We start from the raw sequence: 19849 nt of genomic DNA, 5'->3' as shown, positions 1-19849 counted from the left end.
GGGGATGCCCACAGCTGGTGGGTCCTGGGTGCAATCACGGCGGGATTTTGGCTGGAGGTGTGTGGTGTGGCTTTGCTGCGGGGCTGGCAGGAGCCCGGGTGTGCGGGTGACTCTGGGGAGAGGCAGGGGCTCGCTGCCTTCACCCCCGGCTGCCTGTGGGCGCTGCGGTGGTGGCTCCCGGGGTCACGCTCCGGGTCCTGCCGCTGCTGCTTCAGAGTTGCGATGGGAGCACAGGCTGTGCCCGCAGGTGCCGTGGCTGTGGCCGTGCCGGGGAGGGGAGGGGAGGAGGAGAGGGCAGGTTAAAAGGCGCTGGGCAGCGGCCGTAGCTTCAGCCTCTGCTGCCCAGGCACCCGTTGGCTTTCAGCTGGATTTCGGAGGTTTGTGGGGGCACAGGGCTGGGCTGGAGCCCCACCATCCTGCCCCGGGCGAGGGCTTTCCCTGCGGGGCCAAGCGTGCAGCCGCCCAGCTGGCTGTGGTCTGGCAGAGTGTCCTGCCAGGAGGGGACAGCTCTGGGCAGTGTCCCCTCAGCGGCTGCCTGGCCCCTTGCTCTGTGGGGGGGCTTCAGCATCCCACCGGGTGCCCGGCTAACCCCCACTCCCTGCAGGCCAGCCAGCTGGGGGTCTACAAGGCCTTTGTGGATAACTACAAAATCGCACTGGAGACCGCGGAGAAGTGCAGCCAGAGCAACTACCAGTTCCAGAAGATCTCGGAGGTAAGCTGGACCGGGGCTGTGCCGGCGGGGAGGGGGCTGCCACGGCTGGGCTCTCCCGGTGCAGGACAGAGAATGCCGTCCCCGTGGCCGAGCCGACTGCGTGTGCCCCGCAGAGATGCTTTCCCTGCCCTGGGGACTCTCGGGGACTGTCCCTGGGGTAGCACCATCAGCAGCTGTGCCAGAGGGTCATGGCCTCTGGGTGTTGCGGGGGATTTCCCCCCATCTTGTGCAAGCTCAGGTCGGGCTCAGCCCTTGCTGCCGTCATTTCTGGGATGCCGGGGCAGCCTGCACCCACTCGCCCCATCCAGTGAGTGTGGGTGCCGGGCACCTGTGGCTCATCTCCTGCTGGCTGCATCTTCACGCCTGGCTCCCCTGTAGAAAGAGGGACCTCCGTGGCCACAGCCCGGCTCCCCGCTCCCTCCAGCCCCTCCACAGCAGGGCCGTTCAGCTCGGTGGGACCAGCAGTCCCCCCACGCCAGCTGTGGGTGCCCTGCTCCAGGGAGACTCATGGGGCACGTGGGGCTGCCCTGTGGGTCCACCACGTGCCAGCCGCTGGGTGCAGCCAGAGCTGCTCCTGACCAGGCAGCATCCCGAACAGTCCACACCTCCACCCCAGCACCCGTGTGTGGCCTCCAGCATGGCCAGGCTGGGGCCGGGGAGAGATATCAGGGTGCAGGAAGGGTGGGGGGCACCCCATGACCTTGAGCAATGACCTTCCCCCCCACCTCAGCCTCCCGTGGACTGCTCTGATGGGCCTTTCCCTCCCTAGGAGCTGAAGGTGAAGGGCCCCAAGGACTCGAAGGAGAGCCACACGTCCGTCACCATGGAGGGTACGGCAGGCACGGGCGTGGGGAGGGGGACGCAGCCTTTTGTCTGCGCGCGGGACCGGCGCGGATGAATTACTGAGCAGCTCCCGCGAGCGGAGCCCTTTGTGTTCCCGTGTGCGGAGCTGGCAAGGACCGGGGGGAAGGCAGCTCTTTAGGATGCTGGGGGCGTGCGGCAGCCCCCCACCCCCTGCCCACCCCCTCCTCCCCGCCCGCCGGCTGCGCCGAGAGCCGTGCTGAGGGGCCGATGCCGTGCCGCAGCCGGGCTGAGCTGCCGCGGGGTGGCAGAGATGGCTGCGCGGAGACGGGGCTGCCATGGAAATCCTCGTCGTCGTCCGGCTCTGCTGTAACTGCACCTATGGTGAGGTGGGGGGGTGCGGCTCCGAATTTGGGTGCCGGTGGGGAGCGATGCTGCGGGGACGCTGGCCTGGGGCTGGCTGTCCTTGCCTGGGGGTGGAGGCTGCGTCGTGCTCTGCAGCCTGAAGTTGGGAGCGTCTTTGTTCCAGGCTCTATTGAATCATCTTGGCTCCGGCACATGCGGCCACGCGCTCGCCTTCCCTGCCGGGCAGGGGCTCGTGCCGGTGGCGGGATGGCGAGGGGCTGGGGCGGGTTGGGGGACCCCCCTCTGCCTGGGCTGTGCCGCGGGGAGGGCGATGGGGAGGGGTCCCCGTTTGCTTGCCGGAGGCTGTGAGCGTTGTGGGGCTGGGATGCCTGTCTCTCCGCAGCTGGGGAGGAGAGGCACCGGGCATCCCTGCCTGCGGGTGCCTGGCTCCATGCTGCCCGCGTGTGGGTCCCGGGCTGGTGGGACCGTGCCGGTGAGGAGCCCAGCGCCCCTCCCTTGTGCCAGGACAGCCCCTCCTGGGGCTCCCCAGTGCTTTACACGTGCCTGTAGCGATGAGGGTCCATCCTCCCCATGGGTCCAGAAGGGAGAAAGGGGGGGGACACCCTGCCTGCGCCCTCCATCCCACAGCAGGGCTCTCGCCGGCTGCTGCAGGGAGCGGGGCTCCGGTTTTACCCGCTGGCACGGGGTCGTGGGGGATGCAGCCTCCGGTTCGGTGTCCAGCCCCACGTCCTCGCCTCCCGAGCAGAGACCCCCTGCTCGCCGGGACGGGGGGTCCCTCTCTCAGGACTGGGCGCCATGAGGCAGCACCCTCCGGGGGAAATGGGATGGGAGCCCCCCACAGCTCATAGCGCAGGGTGGGGCAGGCGGCACCTTTCCCTCCTCTCTCCCGGCCCGAAGCCCAGCCCCACTTGGCCCCAGCAGTTCGGGGAAGTGGTCCGAAGTGAAGGGAAAACCCAGAGGCGTCGGTCTGGGTGTAAGCAGCCCAGGGAGACGTGCGCGTGGATGGGTGCAGGGAGCAGCACCGTGGATGTGCTCTGTGCCTTCGCCCACCCAAAGAGCCGGGGAGGAGGAGGAGGGTCTGGCTGCTTGGGCTGAAACGTGCCTCTGAAGAGCCTCTGTGCCAGTTTCCCATGGGGAGGGTGCGCAGCAGGAGGAAGGGGGTGTCTGTGCCCCAGGTGTGGGGCAGCTCAGCCCCCCTGCCCCGGATGGAGCTGCACGTGCAGGGGGGCTGCAGGGAGGGGACACGACGGGGCAGCGGTGTTGGGATGATGCCTCAGCCCCTGGGGTGTCTGTAGGTGGGGGTTTTGCTGCCGACGGGGCAGGCTGGGTTCCTCTGGCACCCAGGGCTGGCCGGGGCAGGGGGATACGGGGTGTCTCATGGGGTTGCAGAGCCCCGCAAGGACAGGCGGGTACGGGACCCACTGCTGAGCCAAAAGGAAACTGAAAAAGCTGCCGGCTGCTGGGGGTGACGAGCAGCTCTTCCGCTCCACAGCCACCGCACGGCAAGCTGGCGGTGTCGGTGCCCGCGCCGCACCCGGAAAGGTCCCTCGCCCCAGAGGGGGATGCGCTGGCACAGCTGCGGTGGGGACGTCCCGCAGCTGGCGGCAGTCGGGGCGGAGCGATGTTTGTGATGGCCCCTCCAGCTTTGCCACCCGTGACCTGTGGCAGCAGAGGGGAGGAGGACATGGTGTCTGGGTCAGTGTCCCCATCGTGCCCCATCCCGGGGCGGGGACAGAGCTTGCTAGCACGGGGCCGTGGCTGGAGCAGAGCACCACGCAGGAAGCGCCATGCGGCAGTTGTCCGGGCTTGTCACCCCAGCGGCCACCTCACAGGTGCCCGCGCTGCTGGCCAAACCTCTCGGGTGCAGCCCCGCAATCAGGGTGCGCGTTGGGCAGCTGCCAGCGCTGGGCTCTGCCCTTGCTCCGCACACCAGCCTGGCCGTGGTTTCTCCTGCCCCTGGCGCAGCAGGGCACGGGGCTGTGGTGCTGAGCCTTGGCTCACCACCACGCTGGGCAGTAACGTGATGGTCCAGCTGTTGCTGGCTCCGTGCAGGACGGGCCCCAGATGCTCGCCCAGGGCTCTGTGCAGACCTGGGGGTCTCGGGCCATCTGGTCTCCCCTCCTTGCCCCCGCGGGGTGCGGCGCTGGCTCTCGCAGGTTGGAGAGGGGCCGGGGTCCCGGCAGCGGGTGGCTGCTGACACCTCCTCTTTCCCCACAGCGCTGCTGTACAAACCCATTGACCGGGTGACGCGGAGCACCCTCGTCCTGCACGTGAGTGTGACGCCAGTCCCGGGGTGGGGGGATGGGCTCTGCCCCCGTTGCTCCTGGGGACCCACAGCCATGGGGAGCACTGCTCGTGGGTCGCTGGGGTGGGTGCTGCGGGAAGGGCAGTGCCCTTGGGCCACTCACCCATGACTCTCCCCTTCCAGGACCTCCTCAAGCACACCCCGGCCGACCACCCCGACTACCCGCTGCTCCAGGACGCCCTCCGCATCTCACAGAACTTCCTCTCCAGCATCAATGAGGACATCGATCCCCGGAGGACAGCGGTCACCACCCCCAAGGGGGAGGTGAGGCAGCGGGGAGGGCAGTGCCTGGGCACAGGATGAGGGCTGAGCCCTCTGCCAGCCCCTGGCTGGTGTCTCCACCCTGAGGAGCTCCATGGTGCTTGGCCAGGAGATGGAGGGTTTCCTCTAGACGCAGCTTAGGGCTCTACCTGGTCCTTGCTGCTTGCTGGCACTGAGAGTATGGGACCCAAAATAGCGTCCAGAGGACGTGGACCTTCCCATGCCCCTGTTGATTTAGCCATGGAGCGGGACAGGAGCATCCGTCCCCTGTGGTTTGTTGGCCTTTGCTCCCTGCCCGCTCTCACGCCAGCCCTGCTGCCCCGCAGACCCGGCAGCTTGTCAAGGATGGCTTCTTGGTGGAGCTGTCGGAGGGCTCGCGGAAGCTGCGGCACGTCTTCCTCTTCACCGACGTGCTGCTCTGTGCCAAGCTGAAGAAGACGGCGGTGGGGTAAGGAGGGTGCTGGGTGTGGGGTGAATGTGTCACAACCCCCCCCCGCTGTCCGGTGGGCAGAGGGATGTGCCAGGATTGGGGTCAGGCATCACTCAGCACCTGCTCCCCGGCCGCAGGAAGCACCAGCAGTACGACTGCAAGTGGTACGTGCCCCTGGCCGACCTGGTGTTCCCCTCGCCGGAGGAGTCGGAGCACTGCCCGCAGGTCCACGTCATCCCCGACCACGAGCTGGAGGACATGAAGATGAAGATCTCGGCCATCAAGAGTGAGGTGCAGAAGGAGGTGAGAGGAGGGTGTGGGTGGTCGGGGAGGGCATGAGACCTGCTGCCAGGGTGGGTGCCTTCCTCTGGGGTCAGGGATGGGACATGGCGGGGCCAGGGGCACCTGTGAAAGCTCCTGTCCACTTCCCACCTGCAGAAAGCCAACAAGGGGCAGAGCCGGGCCATCGAGCGCCTCAAGAAGAAGATGTTTGAGAACGAATTCTGGCTGCTCCTCAACTCGCCCGCCATCCCCTTCCGGATCCACAACCGCAACGGGAAGGTGAGGAGGGTGGGCTGGGGGCCGGGCTCAGCCCTGCCTGCGCACAGCCTGCCGCATCGCCCTCTCTCTTGCAGAGCTACCTCTTCCTGCTGTCGTCCGACTACGAGAGGTCTGAGTGGAGGGAAGCCATTCAGAAACTGCAGAAAAAGGGTAAGTTTGGAGCTATCAAGGCCCTCTTAGGGCTCCTGGCCCCCCCAGGGACCATGAGGAGGTCCTGCAGGATCACAGCCTGCTTGGTCCCTGGGTCAGCACTGGCTGCATCCTTCTGAAGCTCCTCTCCTGTCCTCTCCCAGACCTCCAGGCCTTCGTCCTGAGCTCAGTGGAGCTGCAGGTGCTCACAGGATCCTGCTTCAAGCTACGCACCGTCCACAACATCCCGGTCACAAGCAATAAGGATGGTGAGCGTCTACTGGGCTGGTGGGTCCCTCTTTGCCTTGAGATGATGGCGGGGAGGAGCTGTGGGGTCCCTCAGCTGGAGCGGGGTCCCTGCTCTGGGACCCTGGCTGTGCAGGGGGACAGCCACCCACCAGGTGGCACTGCCGGAGCAGTCAGGCTCCCAGGCAGAGCAATCCTGGCTGCAACATGGGGCTGCTTTTGGGGTGTCTCCAGCAACCCCATGGGCTGGGCAGGACCAGGGTGTCCCCAGGGTGAGACCCAGCCAGCCCTACTGGGAACCTCCCCCAGAGATGTGCAGCAGGGATGATCGGCAGTGGGGGATACGTGTCCTCTTCCAGACCTTGGGGACAGCCCTCCAAGGGGTTGGGGACGTTGGGGTGTCACCGCAGGCACCTGGTGCTCGCTATGGCAAAGGCTGCCTCTGGGGTGGCCAGCCCCGCACGCTGGCCCGGGGGCGCGGGAGGTGGCAGCTGAGCCCTGACGCAGCCTCTGCTCTCCCCGCCGCAGACGATGAGTCCCCCGGGCTCTACGGGTTCCTGCACGTCATCGTCCACTCCGCCAAGGGCTTCAAGCAGTCTGCCAGTAAGTGTGGGTGCCCACCCTCGCTCAGAGGGGCCGGTGCTGGTGGGGGAGCTGGGGTCCAGCGTGTGGCCCTGCTCTGCCTGCAGCGGTCCCCCGGGAGCCAGCGGGGGATGTTCCTCGGGCGCTGAGCGGTGTCTGCTCCCCCAGACCTTTACTGCACGCTGGAGGTGGACTCCTTCGGCTACTTCGTCAGCAAAGCCAAGACCAGGGTTTTTCGGGACACCACGGAGCCGCAGTGGAACGAGGTGAGAGGAGGGTGGGATGCAGGGAGGGGACTGTGCTCCCCCCCTTTCCCTTCCAGCCCCTGTTTTGAAGCTGCTCTGGGGTGCTGGGGCTGAGCCACGCTCCCTCCACACCCCAGGAGTTTGAGATTGAGCTGGAGGGCTCCCAGTCCTTGCGCATCCTCTGCTACGAGAAGTGCTACGACAAGACCAAGCTCAACAAGGACAACAACGAAATCGTGGACAAGATCATGGGCAAGGGGCAGATCCAGGTATGCGCTGGGGCTTTTGGACATCTTCTCACCCAATGTTGGACCTCTTGGGGCTGGGAGGGTTGCCCTGGGGTGATGCCTGGGGTGGGAGACACCTGGCAGCATGGGCGGACAGCTCTGCTTTTGGGAGCGGGGTACAGGGATTGTGGCTCAGGGTTGAAGGCAGCGAGGTGGGTGGGCATCAGGCATGTGGGCGATGGTCCTGGGGGGCGGCGGCTGGAGGAGAAGGTGGGACAAAGTGAGAGAGGGTGCTGCGGAGGTGGCAAAGCCCACAGCCACCCCCCAGACGCAGCTGGGCTGGAAGCGTTTCCGTTCTGCCACCCTCCGTGCCGTGGCCCCGGGGGGCTGCGGGGAGGGGGTCGGCACCGGCCCCAGGGAGGGCTCTGAGCCTGCAGCCCCCCGTCCCTCCCTGCCAGCTGTGGCTGTCCCCCTCTGCCACCATCTGTGCCTCCATCAGCCGCTGTTATGGCAACAAGGGTTACCAGGGCAACGGCTGAGCCGCCTCTGATTGGCGGTTGCCAGGCAGGGAGGATGAAGGCCTGGGCTGCCCTAAGATGCTCCCAGGTGAGCAGGACCTGGAAGATGGCGGGGGGGGGGGGGGGCAGGCAGCCCCCAGACCCCACATGCCCCCAGCACCTGCCTTGGCCAGGCTGCAGGGAAGCCCAGGGCAGCGGGGACGGTTTGGGACGGGGGTACCCCTGTGTTTTCCTGGTGGGGACCCCCAGTCTGGCTGCCTTCCCTCCCTGTGCTAGGGACAGCATCACGCCCGGGATGCAGCTCTCGACCCAAGGCCACTTCAAAAGGGCCGGCACGGCTGCCTGCTCCGTGGGAAAGTGGCTGAGGGCAGGTCCCCGGGGAGCGGGGAGCAGCACGGAAATGCTCCTGGGAAGGGGACGCTGTGGGGGGACGGCACTGCAACGGGTGCAGGGTGAGAGATGGGGGCTCGGCTTCGCCAGCAGCTTGTTGGTGCCCGAAATCACCCGTCTGTTGCCCCCTCCCTGGAGGAACCGTGGCACAGGGGTGGCACTGGGCCAAGCGGGAGGACTGGGGCAGGGAAGGGGCTCGCTGCCCCGCGGGGATCAGCCCAGCTGCGCTCTCGGAAATAGCCTGGGTCAACAAACATGAGTCACGCTGGGAGACACAGGGGTCAGGATGGGGACAGCACAGCTCGTCCCTGCCGTGCGAAAGTCGTGGGGGAGGAAAGGGGGAGAGAGGAGGCCCTGGGGCTGCTTATCCCACGGAGGACCCAGCTGGACGTAGCGGTGTCAGGGTTGGGGCTGTTCTGCCGTCACCCAGAGCCACAGCTCGGCCCCTGCCCCAGGAGTGGGGTGGGTGGCAGGGCAGGGATGGGGCAGCAGGGCTACGGCAGGATGGGCAGTGCTGCTCGTGGGGCTGTGGGTTGTGGCCAAGCCCCAGCGCTGCTCCCTTGCCCTCTGCCCTGAGCTGTTCAGGCAGTGATGCTGCCCTGGATCGTCCTTACCCCGGCTGGTCCCTGGGCTCATTGTGAGCTGCTGCTGGTTCCAGTTAGCAGCAGGAGTGGGAGACACTGGGAGTGCTGGGGTCAGCAGCTCAGCAAATACCATGGCATTTGTGGGAGGGCTGCCAGGATGGCTGAAGCCCCCCCTGCGTGGCCAGCGCTGTGCCCGCTGCCCAGCTCCAATCTGACAGGCCAGGCACGTGGGTTGGCCACGAAAGCAGCTTAGCGGCATCATGGGCTGGTGGGAGCGGGTCAGTGTGTGAAGGGGACACTGCGGCCCCTTCTGAGGCAGTGGGGGTGCCACGGGTGGGACTCACGTCCTGCCAGCCCAGAGGACGTGGCTGGGTCCACGGAGGGGCCGGGGTTGGCACCAGCCTCCTCTCGAGCATCGTGGCAACGAGCCCCGAGTGGTCTGCGGCGTGGCGAGCGTTGGACCCCTACCCCGCACCCCATCCCCGTGGCTGGTGCAGAGTGGGCACCCTGTGCCACGTGGGCCTGGCCACACCGCAGGCTGGTCTGTGGGAAGGTGTGTCTGGGCTTGGGCACTGCTCTGCTGCGGCTCCTGGTTGGCATTAACCCCATTTTGTTGTTGTTAACCCCGTTTTGCATGTGGTTTCCAAGGCTGGGATGTGCCGTGGTCAGGTTAGAGGTGCCGTGGGGGGCTTGTGTCCCCATGGGGGGCTTGTGTCCCCAGCGCTGCAGGGCTCAGCCCTGCTCTGAGCTGTCCCAGTTGCTCCCAGCAGCTGGGCTGCCTCACGCAGGGCTGTGTCCGGTGGGTGCTGGCAAGGGTGCCTGGTGCTGTGGCAGGCTAGCAGACAGATGCTGGGGGTAGGCAGAGCAGGCTGTGAGTGCTTGTGCCCACACTGCAGAGAGGAGAGGCTGGATCTGGCCCCCGTGCCCTGGGGTGGGCAAGGAGACGGGCAGCGGGTGCACGAAGCGGATATCGGGGTGATGCTGGGGGGACGGGGCAGGACGGAGCAGCCCCTTACGCAGCCCCGTTTGATGCGCAGGGGGGATGGAGCTGTTGAAGTGGAGCCTGTGTTGTCATGGGCACTGTGCCTGCCGTACCCGCAGGGAATAGCTGCCTGTCTGCCTGTCCCCCTCGGCTGGGCTGGCAGAAGAGGCTCCAGAGGGGGAGATGTGTGGTGTTGGGGCTCCCTGGACCTGCAGGGACTCACAGGGTGACCCATGTGGACTCAGGGGGCTGCTGAGGGCTGGACCTGGGGGCGGTGCAAGTCCCGTGTCCCCCCCCCATCCTGCACCTCACCATGTCCTGCACCTCGCCAGGAGAAGCAGCAGGCAGGCAGGGACCCTTCCAGGGCTGGGGCGCAGGGCAGAGCCCTGCCTGCACCCCATCAGAGCCCTGCTGCCCTGCCCCACCACATCACCCCCGGCAGTGGGGCTGACAAGGGCCAGGGCAGGCTGGGGGTGGGGGGGGTGGGGGGGTCCACACCTGTCCTTAGGCCTGACAGGAGACCCCAAAAGTCCCGTCCCTGTGTGCCGAGACCGGGAGGGCCAGCCTGGCTCCTCTGACGGCGGCGATGCCTCCTGGGGCCGCGGCTGCCGATGGCGCAGGGAAGCGGATAACGGTGGCGGGGAGGCCGGGCAGCCCCTCCAGCCTTCCCGAGCGGCGGCGGGCGGCAGGGCGAGAGTTAAACGCGTGGGGGCCGCCGGGGGGGGGCTGCCTTTGAGTCACTTCCTCGGAAGGGGAGGGCGGCTTTTGGGGCTGCCGAGCCGCCTCTCGCCAGCCTGGCTCACACCCTGAAGATGAGCCCTGCCCGCTCGCCTCCCCGCCGCCCCAGCCGGGCTCCCCTCGCCGGCCCCAGCCACCGCTGACCTCCCGCCCGGAGCAGAAGGGATGCGGGTGCTGTCCTAACCCAGCCCCGGCCATCCCCCCCGGGCCCTCCCCGCCACCCTCGTCTCGCCTCCCGGAGCCGAAGCGGTCATTGCGATGACGGAGGTGCTGGTGCAGCCGGACGGCAGCCCCGGCCCCGTGGGCGAGCAGCCGGAGCGCGGCGGCGTGGAGGAGCCCGAGGGCAAGCGTCCCCCCAACACGGGTGCCCGTCTCTGGGGCAGGGTGCGCAGCAAGCTGCTCCGGCAGAAGGTGCCTTTTGGGGTGCGCGGGGGGTGACAGCTGGGGGGGACGGTGGCAGGCACCAAATGGGCTCTGGGATGGCTTTGCCGTGTCGCCGGGCTCTGCTGTGTGTGGTGGCTGTGGCTTTTTGGCTGGTGGCTTTGTGGGGTGCAGCGGGCTCTGATATGGGGGGGCTGTATTGCTGTGAGGAGAGGGCTGTGGGGTCCGTGTGTGGAGCGGGGAGGCTGTTGGGGTGCTTTGGGAGCTCCTAGAAGCAGTTAGCAGCCTGCACGGTGCTCGTTTCCCTCCTTCCCTCTCCCTCTGTGCTCTGGGGGGCCGGGGGGGCTGAGCTGTTTGTGCTGGGGGGTCCCGCAGATGTGGGGGAGCTCCCCTGCCCAGCCCTGGGGCTCGCCCAGGATGCAGCGATGCTTGCAGGCTGGCTGGGACCACGGCAGCGCAGCACCCGGTGCCTGCGTACCCCCTCTCACCAGGGTGCTGCTTGGTTTGCAACCCCCCGCCCCGCGTCCATCCAGGCTCCCCTGAGCTCGCAGCTGTGTCGCAGCCCCATCAGCCAGAGCTGCCCGTCTTTGTGGGAGGACGGAGGGCAGGGGTGGGCAACGGAGGTGACAAGGGAGGGGGCCGGCACCGTCGCGGGCTGTCCCAGAGCCCCTACAATCTCATGGGGGGGCTCCAGGGGTTTCCCTCCGTGGGGTCCCCCTGCATGGGGAGCTGCTGGCTCGGGGCTTGGCTGTGGCCGCAGGCAGGAGCTGCCTGGGCACGTGGGGGTTCGGTTTGGCAGCGGCGGGGCTGAGGTTTGCTCAGCGGCGGGGCTGCCGGCGCGGCGGCGGGGCTGCCTGTGACGCAGCGGCATTAACCTCGATTCTGTGCCGCCGCCGCTCCCGCAGAGGGGATTAAGGGGCAGCGAGGGCCGTGCGGGGAGGCTGCCCGCCGGCTGTTGCTGGGTCAAAACATGAGGGGGTTTCCTTTCCCAGCCCACGCGTCCCCACCGTGGCCGCCGGCTTCCCTGCCTGCTGCCAACCGGGAGCACTGGGGCTGCAGGGGCAGGATGCGGCCCCGGCGGGTCTGTGCACGGTCCCGGCGTGCCGTGGGTGCCTGCCGCTTCTCGGGTCGCTCTCAGACAGGGCTGTGAATCGCTGCTTTTTTTGGGGCTGTGCTTTGCCACCAGCAGCGTTTGCTGGTGCGGGGGCCGCTCTGCCCCCACGGCGTGGAGCGACTCAGGGACCGCCTGTTCCCTGGGGAGGGAGCTGCCGGCGTGGGGGTCTGGTTGGGGCCATCTCCTGCCCGGTGGAGCCGGGGCAGCTGCGGGAGGCCAGGCCGGGGTGGCCGTGGGTGCTGTGCTGATGAGAAGCGACCCCAGTTGTAGCAGCTTCCCTGGGATCCCGCTCCCCAGCACCGTGGTGGAGATGGCCTCGCCGGCTGAGTCACCAGTTTGCTCCCGATGGCTTCACGCCGGGCTGATGGTTGGGTGACCTCATGGGCGTGAGGCGTGAGGAAGGGACCGTGCCCAGCCTGGCAGCTCCTACCCTACCACAGCATCCCGGTGCTCGGGGCCCTGGAGAGCCGCCGCGAGGGTTTGGAGCTGTCCCAGCTCCTCACCTGGGAGCCCCGGGGACCCAGCACTGCCTGGGTCTGTCTCGGCCGCCGCTGCCCGCGCAGGAGCTGTATCCGTGATGCAGGGCTGGAAGGTGCCTTGAGGACAAAATCCCAGGATGTGGCCTCGTTCCCCTTGAGCCCAGTCGCCCCGTGCATGGGACAAGCAGCAGGCAGGGGCTGTGGGAGGCAAGCACCAGCAGGACCGGGGGAGTCCTCTGCGACCAGAGCCTCCCCAGGACGCGTGAAGCTCTGCAGGGCTGCTGGGATGCTCATCGCCTGCCACGCTGCCGCCTTTCCCTCTGCGACCAGGGGCCTTGGCCTACAAGCAAACACCTTTGGATAATTTGGGAAAATGGGGTGATGGCACATCCCTGTAGCCGGGACCAGGGGGTGTTTTACCTCACCATGGATGAGCGTGGCACCATGGCGGATGCTGGCCCGGGCGTGGATGCTGCGCCGCTGCTGAGAGTCCCCTGAGACGCAGGAGGGAGCAGCCCGGAGAGGCACCGGTGATTCGGCCGAGCCGTTTCCTCGGGCACAGGCTGATGTTTGAAGCCGGCTGAGCGCCGAGCTGCTGAAGAGGAGCCAACGTCTGGGACAGCAGCGTGTCACTCGTGCCATCCTTGCACAGTGTGGAACGGGGAGGCTGTTCCCCGGGGCTCCCAGGATGGCAGTTCCCCACCGGCCTGGGATGTCCCCATGCCATGCTGGAGCAAGGCAGGAGCTTTGGAGGAGAAGGAGATGGTGGTGGTAGCTGAGATGGGGTGTTTGCCAGCACCGCGTGGGCAGGAGCTGCCTCTGGCACCGTGGGTGGACGCTCCCGTCCGTCCTCCCACGCCTGGAGACGAAGCATTGGCTGCGGCTTTGCTTCCTGCGGGGAGCGGGCAGCGTGGCAGTGCTGCCTGCTGCGCAGGGTGCCAGCGGGCAGGGCTGGAGGAGCGCCGGGGCCAGGCCACAGCCCGGTGCCCCACGGGTGCACGGGGACCTGCCCCAGCTGCAAGGGAGCTTGGGCCGGTGACACCGGCTGAACTAGCCCAAATTCAGGACCGTGCCGGCTGCTGCGGGGAGCTGGATGGGGACAATTCTGCCCAACCAGGGGCAAGCGGCTGCGGGAAGGCAGCATGCTCAGGGTAAGGTCTGCAGCGCTGGCAGCAGCCAACCTGGCTTTTATTAAAGGTTTCTTCAGAGCCCTGCTAAAGCCTTCCAGATGTGAGCTGCCAGGGCCATCGGAGCCGGGGGGACCCAAGGGACGGGGATGGGGAAGACGTATGTGGTGGTTGCAATTAAACTCGCGCTGCAGAGCAGGGAGGCCCACAGCTCCCGACTCGGCCGGGGGGCAAAGGGCTTCGCTGCTGCTGCCTGGGGCTCGTAGGGTTGGATGCTGCCAAGAGCGGGACCTGGCTGTGCAGGGAAAAGGGGTGGAAGCCCCATGGTCAGGTGGCGTGGGGCTGGTGTTGGCTGCGGTGGGTGCGTGGCAGTGCCACGGGGGGACCCGGCGCTGGGGAGGGAACATGGGGGAGTTGGAGCGGCAGGGCTGGGGTTGGCGGCGGTCTGGCTGCAACCTCGTGATGCTGGTGTCCAAACCTGCTGCAGGGCCCCACGGGAGCCCAGGGCAGCTGCAGCCTTCCTCCTCCTCCTCCTCCTCCTCCTGCTCCTGCTCCCCCCCGCTGCTGTTCCCAGCAGCCACAGGACTGGCGGGGCTGGGGCGGGGGCACTGGGGAGGGCTCCACGTCAGGAGCCATTTCTGGGTCACGCTGAAGACCGTAGCATTTCCCGTGGCACCGCCGCCGCCGAGGAACTGCTCAGGCTCACCATGGCACGGGGCTGGGCGTGCGGTGATGCCATGGTGCTGGGTTTGTGCTGAGAGCCAGGGCAGCTTGAGCCTGTCCTCAGGAGCGTGAGGTCTTGGTGTGTAAGAGGGACACAAGGGACCCCATGACTCCCCGTCATGACGTGCAGTGGTTTCATGGGCAGCCAGAAGCTGGGGCAGGGGAACGGCAGCTCCGTGGCCGGAGCAGCGGCTCTGGACATCTTTGCGCTCGCCCGGAGCATCTCCCGAGCCAGCAGCTGTAGGAAACCCCTGTGTCCTTGAGGAGTGACCCCGCACGCTTGGCGCGAGCCTCGCCTGGCAGCTGCGCGCATGCGGCCCTGGGAGTCCCCGCCAGCCCCTGCCAGCTCCCGCATCCCGTCCCCTTCCCCGAGGGGACGTCAGTGCCGGGCTCTGCCCTGCTGCCCGCCCCGTGCATTACCGGGATCGATGGGGCCGGATCGATACCACCAGCTGCGGACTGAAAAGCCCCAAAAAGCAACTGCACCCGCCTCTGCCCAGCCCTGGGGCCCGGTGCCCGCCGTGGCACGTGCCAGGGCCTTGGGAACACCAGCACCTCGCCGCAGCGGCCGGGCACCGGGGCAGTGTCACCAAGTCCCCCGCTAGCCCCAAAGCCAGAAATAGCGGAGCCCGTCATTCCCAGGGGTTATAAATAGCCTTGGCTATGGGGAGACGTTGTTTTTCTGCATGGAAAACACTGCCCTAGTTCTGTTTCATCAATCTGCTGCCAGAAATAGTCCTGATTTCTTGGAAGTTTCTTGCTGCTCGGGTGTGGGTTAAAGCGCTGCCTCGCAGGGGCTCGGGGGGGACCGGGTGAGGAGGCTGAGCCCATCCAGCCTCAGGGCATGGCCAGAGGGACCCCAGACCTTCCCCTCTCCATCCTCCTGCTCTGGGCAGCACGTTGGCAGGGAGGAGGATGTCCCATGCCCGCCACTGTCTGCGGGTCGGGGGCTTCAGGGGCTGCTGGGCTGGGGTGGCAGCGGGGCTGGCATGGGGCTGCATCCCTGCGGAGCTCACACACCATCTCTCCCCGCAGCTGGACCCACAGGCCGTGCAGACAAAGAACTGGCACATGGACGTGATTGAGATGAACGGGGTAAGCGGGGCAGCAAGGACCCACGGCTCCTCGCTTTGATGGCAGCCCCTTCCCCGGGGCTGTGCCGTGCCCTCATGCGATGCGGAGGTGACGGGCCAGGGCTGGGCTGCTGGGACTCACCCCCTGTCTCCCGCAGATCAAGGTGGAGTTCTCCATGAAGTTCACGAGCAGAGACATGAGCCTGAAGAGGACCCCATCCAAAAAGCAGACTGGTGTTTTTGGGGTCAAAATCAGCGTCGTGACAAAGTACGTGCGGGGCTGGGGGGACTGATCTGCTCTGGTCCCTGTGGGCTTGGGGTTGGGGGACTCGGGGGACCTGCTCCATCCTTGCAGCATGTCCCTTTGCTCCCACCAACACCGGGAGAGCTCAGCTTTTGCTTTTTGCTGGGGACTTGCTCGTTCCTTCACCAGCTCCATCGCTCCCACCCAGCATGCCCATCCTGCCCCTGGCCTAGGGTTTGCAGGGCTGGGCTGGCCACGGCGGGGTCCCCCAGGAATCTCTGCTCATGCTTCTGCTCTCTGAGCCAGGCGCGAGCGCTCCAAGGTGCCTTACATTGTGCGCCAGTGCATCGAGGAGGTGGAGAAGAGGGGCATCGAAGAGGTCGGGATCTACAGGATCTCTGGCGTCGCCACTGACATCCAGGCATTGAAGGCTGTCTTTGATGCAAGTGAGTGTCCTGGGGGATGGCTGGCCTTGGCGTCACATTCCCCTGGGAGGGTTCACAGGCACCAAGACCCCCCCCAGTCCCCTGCCCTGCAACTTCAGGGTCTGGTTATTGCACTGCATGTGTGCAAAATGCACCGCACGTGTGCCCAGGAAGGGTCTGGGGGTGAGGAGGGTCTGGGGGCGAGGAGGAGGGTGTAGCAGGGAAAGCAAACGCCCAGAGGTCCCAGCCTTGTTTGTGCTTTGGTGCCTCTGAGCTGCTGCCGCGCCTGGCCGGCTCCTGGGAGACACTGACTCAGGGCAACGTTGCAAATGGATTTGCAAATTGTTCCGTGTCCTGTTGCCCGGCCAGGCGGGAACTGCTCAGCTCTTCCCAGCCCCAGCCTGGCTAAACGGGGCCGTGGACCCGGTGATGCTGTCCCTGCCCTCCGGCTGGCAGCCTGCCCGGATAGCTGGGGTGACGCGGGGGGCTGAGACCCAGAGGGGAAGGAGGCGCAGGAGGAGTCACATGTGGGTGCTCTCTGCACAGATAACAAGGACATCTTGGTCATGCTGAGTGACATGGACATCAACGCCATCGCCGGCACGTTGAAGCTGTACTTCCGCGAGCTGCCCGAGCCCCTCCTCACTGACAGACTCTACCCCGCCTTCATGGAGGGGATCGGTAAGGGCTTGGGGATGGGGAAGGGGTCGGTGCCCAAGCGTGGCTGTTTGGCATTGCCTGCTCCGGGATGGGAGACTCCCGAGGGTCCTTCCCAGCTCGGCCCACTCAGTCCTGGCTGTCCTTGCCGGCTCCAGGCCAGCTCGGGGCTCGTGGTGCTGCTCCCCGGGGCGCAGGCAGAGCCCTGCGGGGCAGGACCAGCCGCTCGTGCACCGGCTGCAGGGAGGCATCCGGCCACGGTGGGTCCCGCTGCTGCACAAGATGTCACCAGCCCCTGTCCTGAGCCATCTCCCTCCTTGTCTCCAGCCCTCTCGGATCCTGCTGCCAAGGAGAACTGCATGATGCACCTTCTCCGCTCGCTGCCTGACCCCAACCTCATCACCTTCCTCTTCCTGCTAGAGCACTTGAAAAGGTAATGGCTCGGCTTGGCCCACTGAGCAGGGCAAGCAGCGGCTCCCGGAGGGCTGCCCAGCACAAGTTGGAGGTGCAGGAAGGGTCTGTGTTGTCGCTTTGCCATGAGGATGGGATGTGAGCAGAGTTAGAGCTGCTGTCTGCTTCCTGTGGTGCCTGCGTGGCCACAGGCTGATCCCAAACTGGAGGCAGATGGTGCTGTGCTGGTGCAGACCAGGGCTGCGGGCGGCAGACGGGGCCAGGAACGGTGACTCGGTGTTGGGCAGGTGGCAGAGTGCCCCTTTCCTCTTCCAGCCCCTCCGAGAGGGTGCAGCCCCAGCTGTGTCCCACTCGCCCCGTCTCCCCGGGCTCCGTCACATTCGCCAGGGTCCTGGCCAGGCTGCAGCCTGTTGAGGCTGGGACCCAGCACGCTGTGAGTCCCTTTGGCTGGTATCGGTCTTGGCTTCCCACGGCTCCTCTCTGTGGGCCCTGTAGGATGCTGGAGGGATCCTGGAGCCATTCTGCCCCACAGAGTAGCCCCCCGTGCCCCAGGGCCACCGGCCACGGTGCCAGCAGGGACTGCGTGGCATGAGGCCGCTCAGGCGGGTCAGCTCTGCAGGGAGCACACGTCCTCTGGCAAGACGCAGCTCTTGGCTGCCGCAGCCGGTGTGCAGCTGGTTGGACGAGCTCTCCACGGGGAGCAGCTGGCCTCGGCGCAGGACGGGGGATCAATTGGGAGCTGTGCAGTGTCCCCCTTAGCGGGAAAACTGAGTGCTGCATCCCTTCCCACCCGTGCAGCACTAGCCCCTGCAAAACAAGGTGCAATAATCCCTGTAACTCGTCTGCAGTGGGTGGCCAAGACCCAGAGACAGCTCTGCGGACATGTCGCAAAGCTGCAGGTGACACCCTGCGTCGCTCATCCTGGGGCGAGTGCAGCAATGTGGTTTGCCAGGCTTTATTTTGGCCCAGATGAAGTCCATCCAAACCTGGGGACGGGTGGTTCTGGGGCTCACTGGGGCCCCAAAACCCATGGAGGGCACAGGGCTGTGGGCTGGGCACGGTGCAGCACGCAGAGCCTGGCCAGAGCTGGCCACGAGTTTGGGACTGGGGCTCACAGCTCATGTTACTTGCATCATGAAGTGTTTTGTTTTGTTTTTTTTTTTTTCTCTGGTTTGGCTAAAACCAAACAGAAAAAGTGATTGATGCTGGGGGGTGGAGAAGGAAAAATCCATTTCCATCCTGAGAACCGGGCACAGCCAGTTCCCACATCTGCTCCCCTGGCCAGGGCTCAACCGTGGAGCCTATGCCGGGGAGCACGGCTGCCTCCTAACATGGCAATGTTGTGGCCCTGGTTTCCTCGGCGCAGGCTGGCTGGGGTCCCGCGGGGTTGGAGGGGTAGGGAGCCTTGTGGGGGGAGTGGGTGCCGGGAGGCGCGGGCTGGTGCGGTGCTCCCCATACCCTGCCGGGGCTCGGGAAGGGTGGAGGCTCCACAGCACATAAGCAAGCAAGGGCTTGGTCACTGCCACATCACACCCGGGGCTCCCGGCCAGGCCCGGCGGCTCCGGCGGAGGCCATGAAGGGGGCAGAGCTCCCTGCCCTGCACCTGGGTTTGCTGGGGGCTTTGAAGGGCAATGAAAAGCTGGAGGTGCCCCGCCGGGGCTGGGATCTGGAAGAAGGGAGATCAGCACTTGCCCCCCGCATCGCCCCATGGCTGCCCTGCTCCAGGAGAACAGCGTTAGGGGCTCACCCTCCCTCTCTCCCCGTACCCCGCAGGGTAGCTGAAAAGGAGCCCATCAACAAAATGTCTCTCCACAACCTGGCCACGGTCTTTGGGCCGACACTGCTGAGACCCTCAGAGGGCGAGAGCAAGGGACACCTCACCCTGGCCTCCGATATCTGGTCCCACGATGTGATGGCCCAGGTAAGAGCCGTGCTGGCAGCATGGGGCCACAGCCCGCACCAGCACCCCTGGGGCGGGAAGCGGAGGGGTTTACCTGCCTGTCTGGGTAGGTTTGTCCCTCCTTGCTGGACGTGGCTGCACAGGGACAAGCTGGGATGTGGCAGCTCTGCCCCTTTTTGGCCTAACACCCCCCATTTGCCTGCTACAGGTCCAGGTCCTTCTCTACTACCTGCAGCATCCTCCCATCTCCTTCACCGAGCTGAAACGCAACACACTTTACTTCTCCACGGACGTGTAGCCTGCAGGGAGAAGGCACCAGCTGCAAACACTCCCAGCTCCCTGCTAGGGGACACGGACTGGATCGCAGCCCCCCCAGGGAGACCGGCCCGGACCCAGGACGGTGCCGCCTGCAGCTCCTGTACAATCGCCTACCAGTGGCCCGGTCCCACCCCAGGCGCCGTGCCTCTCTGTAAAGTAGTCGTGTCTTATGTCCCTTCTTGTGTTCAAGAATTGTTTTTATGTATATTTGTTCAATGGAAGCGGTAGTGACTGACAAGGGCTGTGGACACAGGCTTCCCCCTTGGCTAGTTTTCTCCTGGACTCCTTTCTGCCCGCTCACTCCTACCAGGCACCCCTCATCTCGCCCAGCTTGAAGCCTGCAGCATCCCACGAGTGCCTGTTTCGCTGCCCAGCTCCCTTGCCCCACACCTGCATGTGCAGCACTGGCTCGCTTCAGAGGCTGGGAGCTCACGGGCTTCCCTCCCCGGTGACGGTGATGACCAGCTCTGCTTTGGCTTGCTGCCTGCGCAAACGTTGGACCTCGTGCCTGGATCCTGCTCTGGCCCGAGCAAACCTGCGACCGTGAGAGCAGAGGAGCAGGGTGCTGCTTCCTCCTCGCCAAGTCTCTTCTGAGTGCTTTCAGGCCAGTCCCCTCTGCAGCCCTTATCCTGCGCTTTGCCTGTGTGCGTGTAGCATGGCGGTTACTTCCCTCGCTGTTTCTCGCCTCCGAGTAGCGTTTTGGGGTAACCCATCACACAAGGCTGGAGCGAGAGGTGCTGTGCTGGTCTCGATCCATGGCAGGCTGGAGAGACTGCCAGCCGGGCAGGTCTGCTCCCTCCGCCACGGGCTGACCCCAGGTCTGTGCTCCGGCACCAACAGGGTCCCACAATTTCCCGAACAAGCCCTGGCAGGACAGGGAACAGGGTCCCTGCCACTTCTGTACGCCCGTATCTCTGCCG

General features: G+C 66.3%; 1 protein-coding gene across 4 annotated transcripts in view; it reads left to right on the top strand.

Annotated features, from left to right (window-relative positions):
- Positions 1-19101, top strand: part of ABR (ABR activator of RhoGEF and GTPase) — a 40508-nt gene extending 21407 nt beyond the window's left edge. For 3 of the 4 annotated variants that reach the window (XM_075518435.1, XM_075518437.1, XM_075518438.1), the window contains 19 exons: positions 605-712; positions 1482-1542; positions 4097-4149; positions 4308-4448; positions 4772-4893; positions 5013-5178; positions 5314-5436; positions 5511-5586; positions 5730-5834; positions 6340-6414; positions 6562-6659; positions 6776-6907; positions 14937-14996; positions 15133-15242; positions 15525-15664; positions 16190-16324; positions 16628-16733; positions 18485-18632; positions 18820-19101. In XM_075518435.1, coding sequence (XP_075374550.1) covers positions 605-712; positions 1482-1542; positions 4097-4149; positions 4308-4448; positions 4772-4893; positions 5013-5178; positions 5314-5436; positions 5511-5586; positions 5730-5834; positions 6340-6414; positions 6562-6659; positions 6776-6907; positions 14937-14996; positions 15133-15242; positions 15525-15664; positions 16190-16324; positions 16628-16733; positions 18485-18632; positions 18820-18909 — 2049 coding nt within the window. In that variant the 3' untranslated portion in view covers positions 18910-19101. Of the gene's footprint in view, positions 1-604; positions 713-1481; positions 1543-4096; positions 4150-4307; positions 4449-4771; positions 4894-5012; positions 5179-5313; positions 5437-5510; positions 5587-5729; positions 5835-6339; positions 6415-6561; positions 6660-6775; positions 6908-10120; positions 10489-14936; positions 14997-15132; positions 15243-15524; positions 15665-16189; positions 16325-16627; positions 16734-18484; positions 18633-18819 lie in introns of those variants that run through there. The other variant, XM_075518439.1, reaches the window with a different exon arrangement.
- Positions 19102-19849: the final 748 nt, after the last annotated feature.

This window comes from Mycteria americana, chromosome 15 (assembly GCF_035582795.1).
Source record: "Mycteria americana isolate JAX WOST 10 ecotype Jacksonville Zoo and Gardens chromosome 15, USCA_MyAme_1.0, whole genome shotgun sequence".
In the NCBI taxonomy this organism is placed as follows: domain Eukaryota; kingdom Metazoa; phylum Chordata; class Aves; order Ciconiiformes; family Ciconiidae; genus Mycteria; species Mycteria americana.
This window is presented reverse-complemented; position numbering and strand designations above follow the sequence as displayed.